This window comes from Oreochromis aureus, linkage group 5 (assembly GCF_013358895.1).
Source record: "Oreochromis aureus strain Israel breed Guangdong linkage group 5, ZZ_aureus, whole genome shotgun sequence".
NCBI lineage: Eukaryota > Metazoa > Chordata > Actinopteri > Cichliformes > Cichlidae > Oreochromis > Oreochromis aureus.
In genome coordinates, this window is record NC_052946.1 from 13173180 (window position 1) to 13184500 (window position 11321).

The 11321-nt window shown below is 38.1% G+C and overlaps 1 protein-coding gene across 1 annotated transcript; it reads right to left on the reverse strand.

The window, feature by feature from the left end:
- Nucleotides 1–79: 79 nt before the first annotated feature.
- zgc:64106 (uncharacterized protein LOC393348 homolog) lies at nt 80–11010 on the reverse strand. Its single transcript, XM_031747823.2, has 6 exons — nt 10662–11010; nt 5364–5603; nt 2520–2609; nt 2161–2349; nt 1321–1430; nt 80–443 (listed from the first exon to the last, which is right to left on the reverse strand). The coding sequence occupies exons 1-6, from the start codon at nt 10819–10821 to the stop codon at nt 264–266; spliced, it is 969 nt and encodes a 322-aa protein (XP_031603683.1). The 5' UTR covers nt 10822–11010; the 3' UTR covers nt 80–263.
- Between the last annotated feature and the right edge of the window lie 311 nt (nt 11011–11321).

An 11321-nucleotide genomic window follows, 5' to 3' on the forward strand; every position in this document is an offset into this window, starting at 1 on the left:
AATGATCCCAAGGGACACAGACACAACTTGTAATATTTCACTAAATGTTCCTTTAAAAAGAAAGAATTGCACTGAGTGGTCACTGTTGGGTAAACTTTATTAGCAAAAATACAGTTATTTAAAGAAAATGTGCATGCAAATTACTTAAGGAAAAATAGTAAAAATCAGACTTTGTGGTATCAGAATTGCATAGGTAGTAGGTGCAGTATGAATGAGTTTGGATTTTGACCCCTCTTGTTATCAAACCCTCCCAGCTAGTGGTTTCAGAGCTTTGATGTCAGTCTCTCGCAGAATTCAAAGTCCTTGACCGCGAGGGCAGCGTCCCGAGCTAAAGGGGTAGGCAGAGTCAGGGAACAGTCGCTATCAAAATACTTCCCGGTTACACCCTCCAGCTCCTCTGCTACAGCACAATAGATTGTGCTCACTGCCCCCTCTTCTGGTGACTGAAAGGGAGATTAGGAAGGTGGAGAGGAAACATGAACGTCAATAAACATCCTTAGAGCTACAAATATGCATCTGGAAAACATGTAATCCCAGCCCTGTTTTGTGCCTAGTACAGCCAGTTGTTGAGCACTGGATGACACAACAGATACAAGTGACAGATGAAAAACTTTAGGGGTGCAAGTATTTGTAATTCTGCCTCTATACACCACCACAGTGAATGTTAAGTCAATGTCCGACTGAAATATTAATTCAAGGGGGTGAAAATCCTTGGACATCACCAAATATACCAAATACAGCACTGGGTAGGCTCTTTAGAAATTTTCTGGCAAAGCCTCATTTGGCCTCACTGAAAGCAACCAGTGGTTTGTATTGTGCTGTAAACGTTCTGTATTTCCATTCCAGGTGTGTCTTGATTGTAGACTTTGACAATGATAGGCAAATGTAAAAGTCTGCACTTCAATCACTTCAATTGTTTAATATGAAATCTATTTTGGTGATTGACAGAAGCAAAGTAACAAAAATGGTGTTCAAAAACTCGTGGACCTAACTGTAATTTTGTTTTCCCACATTGCAGCAGACTATCTCATGTTTAAAATGTCGATATGAATGCAAGAACTGATGTATACATCACAGAGACAAGGGCTAAAAATGAAAGAGATGAGGATACAACCTCAAGGGAAAAAAAGCAAAGAATAAGAACAAAGGATTCCTAAGATTCCTACAGCAGGAAAGCTTCATTTCATACTTAACCACAGATGTGTCAAATGTTTTAGTGCTTGAACTTGTTATTCTAGTTTTAGCAGTTTGGTTTGTGCCATCATTGAAACAGTCTGGATTTGGTATCTTATTTTAGTTTGGTTGCCTGTTTCAACTTACCTTGAAAAAGAAAAACCCAATGAGGTTGAAAATCCAACGGACCCAAAGCGAATAGTGTCTCATTACTTCTGTCATCACAATACCGGGATGGACGGAGTTTGCAGTTACATCTATGTAATGACAAAAGTACAACAAAAAACAAAAACAACACTGAGACGGACACCGAAAAGGTAAGCACTGAGGGTTTGATAAGATGTTGAGAAATTCATTTTCTCCTAAGTATTAGAGGCTGGAGTGAGTGAAGCAGGTGGAGCTGGCCTGGAGGCCAATTCCAGCTGTAAAGCAGTGCATTGCCCAAAGGAATGGTAATGAGAATTACACTGATGTGTTTTTGATGGTACAAACTGAAGTTCAGGTGCCGACCTATATGAGCCTTTTTCTGTAATGAAATAACATCGCCCAACAACTCACCGTTCAGCCTCTAATGATTGCTAGAGATTGACTTTCAGCATGATGCAAAAACTGAAAATGAGAGTTTAATTTGCAATACTTTCTAGAATCTAGAATCTCTCAATATTTTACCACCATCTTTTATGAATATTCAAGGCCAGTTTCATCTTTCAGATTTCTTAGAAAAACAGACAAACTACTGTATAATGTACGGTGCAAACAATACAAATACAGAGAGGAGGAGAGGAGATGTAAAGACAAACATCATCAGAGAGTGCATTATTATTTAAATCACATAAAGCCGTGGTTTATGTGTATTTTAAATCTGAATGTGATCATCATCCATCTTTTGTTACTGCTTCTTATTTTGTCATTTATTTTCTTTCAGTGTTGTTCCAATGGGAGAGATTACTCATGTATATTCATAATATTTGCTTTCCTGTAGCCTACCTGTGCCTTTTAGTCTGCGTGCTAGCTCGTTGGTACAGATGATATTGTGCAGCTTAGTGTTGTTGTAGACTTGATCCATGCAATAGGTCAGGTTCTCGCCGTGAAAATGAGAAAAGTCCACTTTACCCTTCTTGTGGTTGACTGAGCTGAGATTGACAATGCGGGATGGAGATGAACTCTTCATCAGGTCTGGAAAGAATATGAAACACGTTGTGGCAGGAAGGATACGATGAGAAGAAGAGACACCCAAAAATGGCAGATATTTAGGATGACCTGACAATTGCAGGCAGTAGTGTATTATGCATTTCGTTTTCTCAACACAGTACATTCGCTGTGTTAAATAGACCCCACAGTCTTACCCAGCAGCAGGTTGGTGAGAAGAAAAGGTCCCAGGTGGTTAGTAGCAAAAGATTCCTCAAATCCGTCTTTGGTTATGTTCCTTGGTAAACCTGATTGATAAAGAGTTAAACCCCTAGAATTAAAAGCTGATCTAAAAGTTGATGTCATAAATCAGACTAGCCTTACAAATATAAAAATAAATTAGCACAAGAACAACTGATCTTCTACAGTGAGGATTTCACTATACACATATTTAGCTCCACAAATGGACAATGATAGTTTTTCTTGGAAAGGTTTTCTAGCACAAGGCTAGCACACGGTGTACCACTCTCTGATTCTCTGTGTGCTGTGTTTTAGTACAAGACAACTTCAGAAAGTTGGAACACTGCTTACATAATGCAGTGATTTACAAATCTCCGCTATGTTTGGTAATGGAACATAGAACATAGTGGTGCTAAAAAGAAACAGTTGAAGGAGCATTATGCAGCTTATTAGTTTAACTGGCAACAGGTCAATAACATGAATGGGAATAAAAATAGCATCTTAAAAGTCTGGCAAAGTTTCTCAGAAGTAAAGATGGGAAGTGTTGAAAATATTTGGCATACAATGAAATGAAAAATACAATAAGATTATATTATATTATACTTTATCAGACAAGAATGGGACAACATTCCTCGCCCAAAAGTCCAGCAGCCGGTCTCCTCAGTTTCATGCATTTGATGTTCCCAGACATTTACAGACTCTTGTTAAAAGAAGATGGGATGGTACACAGTGGTAAACATGGACCTGTCCCAAATTTTGAGACATGTTGCCGCCGTCAAATTCAGAATGCCCCCCCGCCCCTTTGTAGTTTAAATGTTTATGCTTTCTATCTTCTAATAATAATAAAATAAAATAAAATATTGGTTTATGAGATTTGCAAATCATTGCACTCTGTTTTATTTACATTTTACACAGCATCCCAACTTTTTCATAATTGTACTTGTAAATATTTGTGTTGCTGCCCTGCAAAGTCTGCCATACAAAATCTAGATCGGGGATGTCAAGCACAATTCTTTGAGTTGTAATGTAAAGTAATGTGTAAAATTACAGAAAAAGTTTTGGTAGCCCATTGTCGAAACTGTCCTGTAATTATAAAGCAGAAAGCTTTTGTTAATTCACACAAATTCGTCATATTTTATTTATCTATTTATCTATTTTACTGCAGACACACAAAACTGTATAGCTGTGAAAAAGAAACAGGATCTTTTTTGTGATTTATTGGTTTATCTATTACTTTATTACTTTGGTGTGGTATGAATGGCTGTGGGGGAGATCTTTGTCAGGAGGACAATGTGTAAAATGGATGAAAATACAGTTTAGGTGCAAAATATATGCCCTCCATCAAATTTTCCAAAGACGTCCAGCAGACCTGGTTGGAGTCTTTGTCGGGCCGATTTTGGCTTCCGGGCCTTATGTTTGGCACCCTGTTCTAGATTATTTAGCTATTGCGAAGCGTTGCTTTCTGTATCAAGTCACGACAATGATCCATTTGTTTAGGCACCTGACTTCTGTGTGCATCTCCTCAATCCCTGCTGTCATGTTGATGAAATTGTTGTTCAATGATTCACTCACTAAACCAGTGGTTCCGAAACTTTTTTTGCCAGCCCCCCCTTTGTTTTACAAGAAAAATGTTCGCGCCCCCCCATAATCGTAATTATTTTACATATAGTTGGGGTTTTTTTCCTGTGTAATAATATTCAACATTGCTGTCAATACATTTTTCAAAAAATGCCTCTCTGTGCAAAATGGGTTCAAAAACAAAAACAGCTGTGGGATACTGTTTGTCCGTGATTTGAACCGGGGGAACAAATTACGGAAGGATCAGCCTGATATTATTTGTATCCCACTGTAACTTTACTGCATAAAGAGCTAACATGTCCAAAATGTCAGGAGTAGTCATTACAAGAAGTGTTTGTGAACTAAAAATCAAGAATGTTGGATACTGTTTGTCCGTGATTTGGAGAGCCCAGCGCTGCTCCCGAGGCAGGGAAACTAATTCTGCAGGGGAGACCTACCTCGGCACTTGTGCAGGTGAAGCCAAAGGGAAGATATGCTTCACCATATTTTCTAGTCTTTGGCTTGGAAGGAAGTTGGTTTGGAAACATATTTGGCGATGCTTCATCTCCTGCTTTGCGTTTGTGTGGGAGCCCCGTCAAAAACCTGTCCATTATGCTAGCAGTGTCCAAGCTTTCTTGTTTTTGTTTTTTTTCTTTTCATACCGCGCCCCCCCTGCAATGGCTCTGCGCCCCCCCTAGGGGCGAGGCCCCACACTTTGGGAACCTCTGCACTAAACAAACAAACAATCATCATAGATGATTGTTATGCAAATTAGAGCTGGCTTTTAATTTTCAACAAATTAAATTGAATATAGTTCCTGGCCAGCTGATGTGTTTTTCATTAGATCAAGCCTTACTTACTGTTTGCTCGCAGTAGAACTGCATTTTCATTCATAATTTATAATAGCTAGCTTTTTTTGCTACGTCTCACAACATTGTGTGTTAGTTTACTATTTTAACACAAAATGTCAATTTTGTGTTAAGATATATTGAAATATATTAAAAATGTAATATATTTTAATATATTTTATTAACATTTTTAATTTTATTAATATATTAAAATATATTAAAATTTTAATATTTAAAATTTAGATTTTTTTTTCCATATTTGAATATATTTTTCCTAAACATTTTCAAATAAAATAAGAAATTTAATTCATTTGCCTATTTCTAGTTCGTGTATGTGCTCATCTTCATCTAGTTATGAGCAGTGAGCGTGATTTGGTGGTTGTGTTGGAATCCTTGGACCGGCTCTGCTTGTATAACCTGATACTGCAGCATTGTTGACGAGGATGTGCAGCGCCTTCTCCTCTTTAAGAATCCCCTCAGCAAATGCTCGGACAGAGTCCATACTGGAAAGGTCCACCAGACGCAGATGTACATCCAAGTTTCCAGTTTTTTCCCTAATTTCGTTAAGTGCTGCTGTGCCCCTTGCTTCGCTCCGACAAGCCAAGATAACACGAGCCCCACGACGTGCAAAGTCCAGGGCAATGAACTTTCCAATCCCTAGCAGAGTGGAAGAAAACAAAATATTACTTGTTAAAATATGCTTAAATAACAGATTAATCGAAAGACAGATTTGCATAAGGTCTAAAGCCTACAAACGTTATGATTTCATTCCAAATTTAAGGAGTTTTCACATTATCTGGGCATTTGTTCTGTGTTTGCTTGCATTTGCTTGCAGATATGCAGCTTAAGCAGACTGAAGTAGATCTTTATTGCTCAGAAACTGTGACATGTTTTATACACACATATATGTATGTATATCGCATATTAGTGGTTTTAAAACATATACCCAAATAGGCGAAGACCCAAATCTTTCTAAAACAAAAAAGCGAGGATGAAAGTGAGGACAAACTACTAAATGATAGTTGTTCTTATCTCACTCACTGAGGGAAGGTTAACTGATGTTATAAAATTATGCAATCTTTAAACAGTTCTCCATTACAACCTTTAACATTTAGAACTGAAAGGAAAATATTTCCTCTCCTAAACCTTAGAGGGAAACAGTTTTGTTTGACAGCATGATGTCAGGCTTTTGTTGCAATTAAATTCAACTTTATTATGTCTATAGTGCCATTTCACAACAACAGTCATCTCAAGGCAGTTTGAACTGACCCTGGAGTGTTGAAAGAATCCCAACAGAACCACCTCCGAGCAAGAAGTTGGCAACAGTGGGAAGGAAAACTTTGTTTTATTGGGAAACCTTCGGCAGAACCAGGTTCTGACAGCTAGCTGCTGCAACACGTTGAGGGTGAAAGGAAAGAGGAGAGAGCAGAGAGAAATAATTAAAAGGTAAACTATGGGAGAGGAAGTTATAGAGTTCAAGGTCGCCTGATCCAGCCCTAAGTTTTGTGGACTTTGTTGGGTCATTTATTGTTATATTTGATTTTCATGCATTTGGAGTTTTTAGTTTTTAGCTTCTGTTCATTTCCATTTGAATTCTTGTTAGCATCGATTTAGTATACTTGCTTGTGATTTTTTCCCCAGCTTTCTTCCCCCCATGTCATTCTATGTCAAGTCTGTGTGTGTTAGTGTCACATCTGTCTATTTAGCTGATGACGTCCCATTTTATTTTGGTAACTGGTTGTGTTCTGTGTCTTTTTATACATAATTATTTTAAGCTGTTTCACATTGCCCACCTGTTTCCCATAAATACCCTCAATGTGTCTTTGTATAAATAGTTCCACATGTGTTTCACTGTATTGCCTGGATACTGTTACTTTGTAAATGGGACATTATAGTTCCAATTCTGGGTTTTTGTTCAGACTTTCTTCAACTGAGATATGTGGCTTGAGTTTTGTTTTAGATTTGGTCTTTGCATTCTGCATTTTGGGTCTTTGCTTTACACACTGTAAATCATGCTTTAATGAAGTCCCAAATCTTACGGTTTCCCACAACTCTCACTTTCCATGAACATCTGGTTAATCGATGACTTCAACTGCAGTTGAGAATAGACTACTTCTACTGCTCCCAGGCAACATCACATTCTGGAGCAGTTAGCATTGAGGTAAAAGTTTCCACAATTGCTAGAAATGTAGATGTGGACACTCTCATTTTGTCACTGGAAATTAATCATCCATACTCACTCAGTACGAGGATGTCTTGGAAATAACACATATGGAACAACAAGGCAATAAAAAAATGTGGAAAAGAGGAATGGGCTTAGATTTCAGATTCTTCAGATGAGCAAACTTGTTTTATTAAGCAACGTTTTTTTGTCATCTTCATGCATGTGTTATCATCTGGAACAATTTACAAACAGGCCTCAATTTTGACACCACATATGCTGAACACATGTGTGCTGAAAGGATTTTAAAAACGTTACACACTCAGTGAGATATCTTCCTTTGAAGTCATTTAAAATAGCAGCAATGAAAACTTCAGAAACCACAAACACTTCCACATTTCCCCTTAATTGTCATTTGCATTCAATTGTCCATCATAGAGAGTGTATCAGTGTAGCAGACACACACACACACACACACACACACACACACACACACACACACACACACACACACACACACACACACACACACACACACACACACACACACACACACACACACACACACACACGGGAGAGACTTCTTTGCTAGCTCCATATTTACATTGTGTGGAATCAGTTTGTTTAAATGTAAATAAACACGCTTTAGTCAGAAATATGTTGCTAAGTTTTTTATTAAATAAGTCATAAATAGTCAGGTAATAATTGTCATCAGTAACTTTGATTTAGAGACTCCTATAATGACCAAAATTACAAAAACCACAAATAATACAGTGAGTCTTTCCCACTGTGTCTGATTGTTTATCTGACAGTCTGGTATTATTACCTTCACTGCACTGAACTAAATATTCTACCTCTACCTCAGTCTTTTACCGTGCTCACAGTAGCATTCAATCATTCCAAAGAGCTACGAAGGCACCTTAAACAGTGATGTTTCTTTGGGTCACTTTGTAAGTGCAAATTCAGAGAAAAACTATTGGATAGACTTAATGGCCAGGTTATTTATATCCCACCTCCCAGTTCCCAAAGCAAGTATTACTGTCTTCAGCACTTTTACTTATTCCCACATAACTGGAAGATGTGTCTTAATTCCTCAAAAGCTTTAAGATGGGTGTTTAAGTATACACATATTTGTATATTTATAAACACAGAGATAATCCAGTGTGTCAGACTAAAATGGTTGCAGTCTTTTCTGTGTTTCTACTCTCTTTCTACTTTGAATGTCTTCTATTGTGTTTCTTTGACTGTATTCTAAAAAAAAGCCAAAACAAAAAAACCTCCCAAACATATTTGGGTAATGGTAAAAAATGAGGCTGTTGATAATCAGTGACATTTCCCAGAATTTTTTTTGCTCTTTGTGGAATAATCTTGTTGTTGCACACATACGCCTTTATGCCTGAGAGACTGTGTTGACTTTGGCATTTTGTTGCGTATATTTAACCAAAGAAATGGTAACAGATTATATGTTTTTTGCCACAGGCTCTTAGTAACAAAGTACATAAAGTTACAATTTAACCCTCATCCTACTGAAATATTTAACAGGCATAGACTACCAACTGCATAAACTTCCTTGGGACGTCAAGTGTAAATTACCCTAAGAACAATAGCAAATAATATATAATAGCGTTTTCTTTTAAAATGACTGTACTCCCCTTGATACTGTGTGATGCTTTAGTTTAACCTTAAGACTGCATAGGGAGATGGATACTTTTGATTGAGGTCCTCAGGGACCCCACGATATTTGTATTTTTTTTTAAAAACACAGATTAACCTCCTAAGACCCAAACTCTTCCACGACATGCATTTTTAATTTCTCTTTGATATTTAGGCATATTGGGGCCCGATGAATGTAAAAACAAAGAATTTCCAGATTTTTTTTAACCTTATTTTTGTTTTTAAGAAAAATGAGAGCCACAAATGAGGATATTCATTTAAAATTTTGATAGAACAGTAGCAGTATAATGTCCTCGTAAGTGGATATCAGGCCCATGTAGAGCAAAATTGAGTATTTTGTTCAAAATAACCAAAAATGTGATGTCCACATATGTGGACGGCAGGTCCTAGGAGGTTAAAGTAGAAATGAGAAAACAATGATGTAATCACTCCAGATTGACAAAGTCATAAAACATCTGGATGTGTCATGGTCTCTGGGTTGTTGACCCAGGATTTTGAACTCAAAACTCAAAGCCCTGGGGCAATGACCCAATGCATTGAGTTTTTATTCCCTTGTGTTTCCAAATCCTGTGTTTGGGTCCTACTCTTGCCACAAGGCTATACAGCAAGCCTCAGAATGACAGGAAAAACAACTGAGATATAATGACAACAACCACAACAACAAAAAAACCCCAGAAAGAAAAACCAAACAAACTGCAATGTCTTTTTGACATTTGTACAAACAATTGCAGAAGAACCAAAGCATAAGCAACCATGCTCACCATGAATGTTCAGAGTACTTAGTTAAATATTAGGTGAAGTGCTGGGCATGAAAATCCTAAGCATCAAACATTTTGACGGCATATAAAAGGTGTGTAGCTAACACTGAATAATGTCTCTGTCCTATCACTGTTGCCTTTACCTCCTACATTTTTACTATGCTGGTTTTAGTGCTTCTCCTATTCTCTAAACAACTCTGTTACCTTTAGATTTAATAAAGACGCAAGAAGTCATAGGTTAGATTATTAGAGTCCATGAATAAATGTTTAATGTAGGTGAAATTTTAGATGACCCTTTGTTGAACATCCTTTGATCTGGAGTAATAAAAGGAAATTTTAGAATTTTTTTTTTAACTTCCAAGTAAACAATTAACATGCTTCAAGGTCACCTTATCTATATTAGCGCAGCACTGCAACTCCCGAAGAATGAGATTTAGTATTTTAAGTTTAGAATGACTTTAAAATAGATGCATATAGACAGATGCATAGATCATGGTACTGGTCATGATGAACAGCAATGGGAACTATATTCTAAGACCACAAAAGCCTCCTAATAACTTCAAACAGCAGGGATAATGAATGCACACATGTTAGTGTCTGAGAGCTGAGAGGAATGAAAGCTGGAGTTAGAACCACTCCATTTTACCACAGAGTTTTAAGTCGCGGTCATGCAGAATCTCTGACAGATTTTTACACGATCTTAAACGTCAAAGCATGTCGGCCGCTTTTCAGTGTAATTTGTTTGTTTGTTTTTTGAAGTGCAACAAATACAGCCTCTCTTCATGTTCTTGCTGCTACCTTGGTATTTCCTGTAATTCCTGTAAATGAGACCTTCAGTGATGACACACCCTAGGATCACAATTTGTGGATAACCCTTCATAGTCATGGAATGTGAAGAGACCCCCCCCCACCCACCCACACACACACACACACACACACACACACACACACACACACACACACACACACACACACACAAAATAAATAAAAACATAAATAAAATAACCCCCAAGCCCCCAAAACAAACAAACAAACAACAACAAAAAGACCGCAAGAATTCAGAATTTTAACACCAAACTACGCCTGCAGCTTTGTGTTAGTGGCTCTTAATATTCAACCAACCTGTATTGGCTCCCGTCACTATAGCAGTCTTCCCTGTCAGCCGCACGGCGCAGGCTTGTGGATTCCAGCGGTTTCTCACCTGCAGGCGCACAACAGCAGCCAGCAGCGCCGTCGAAACAGCCCAGAATGGGTGATAGAAGAAACCCAGCCAAGCCATCATCCTGCCGATGAGTCTAACGTCTGCGAGAAAGAAATAGACTGCTTTCCCTCCTCTCACCTCTTTAAGTAGGCGTGTTATGATTCAACTATCCAAGCACGTTGTCATGGTCCTGAGTGTGTGACCCAGTGTTTTTGGTTGTGTACTTTTACGTTTGATAGTTTTATGTTTTATGACTGTTGTTTTGGGTTTCCCACGGTTTAGTTGTGTTCCTTCTGTTTGGTGTCATCCCTGCTTGTGTATCCCCTTTAGTGTAGTAGGGTCTCTGTGTTAGTCCGCGTCTCTGAGTCTGTGTCATTACGTGCATGTGTACGTTCCTGTTTTATTGTGAAGGTCTGCGTTTTATGTGAGTGTTTTCAGTTTGCCTCCCTTGTCTCGTCACGTTAATCACTCCCAGCTGTGTCACCTGTGTGTAATCTCCCTGTGTATTTAAGTCGTGTCTTCTGTCATTGTAGTTGCTGGTTCGTCTGCGTCTTTCCGTCCATCATCCCGTGTATTTCCCT

Excerpts from the sequence above, each read along its gene's own strand:
- zgc:64106 (XM_031747823.2), bottom strand. The coding sequence starts at position 10,821 with ATGATGGCTTGGCTGGGTTTCTTCTATCACCCATTCTGGGCTGTTTCG. Across the intron at positions 2,350-2,519 it reads TCTCACCAACCTGCTGCTGG|ACCTGATGAAGAGTTCATCT; the intron begins GTAAGACTGTGG and ends TATTCTTTCCAG. Across the intron at positions 1,431-2,160 it reads ACGCAGACTAAAAGGCACAG|ATGTAACTGCAAACTCCGTC; the intron begins GTAGGCTACAGG and ends GTCATTACATAG.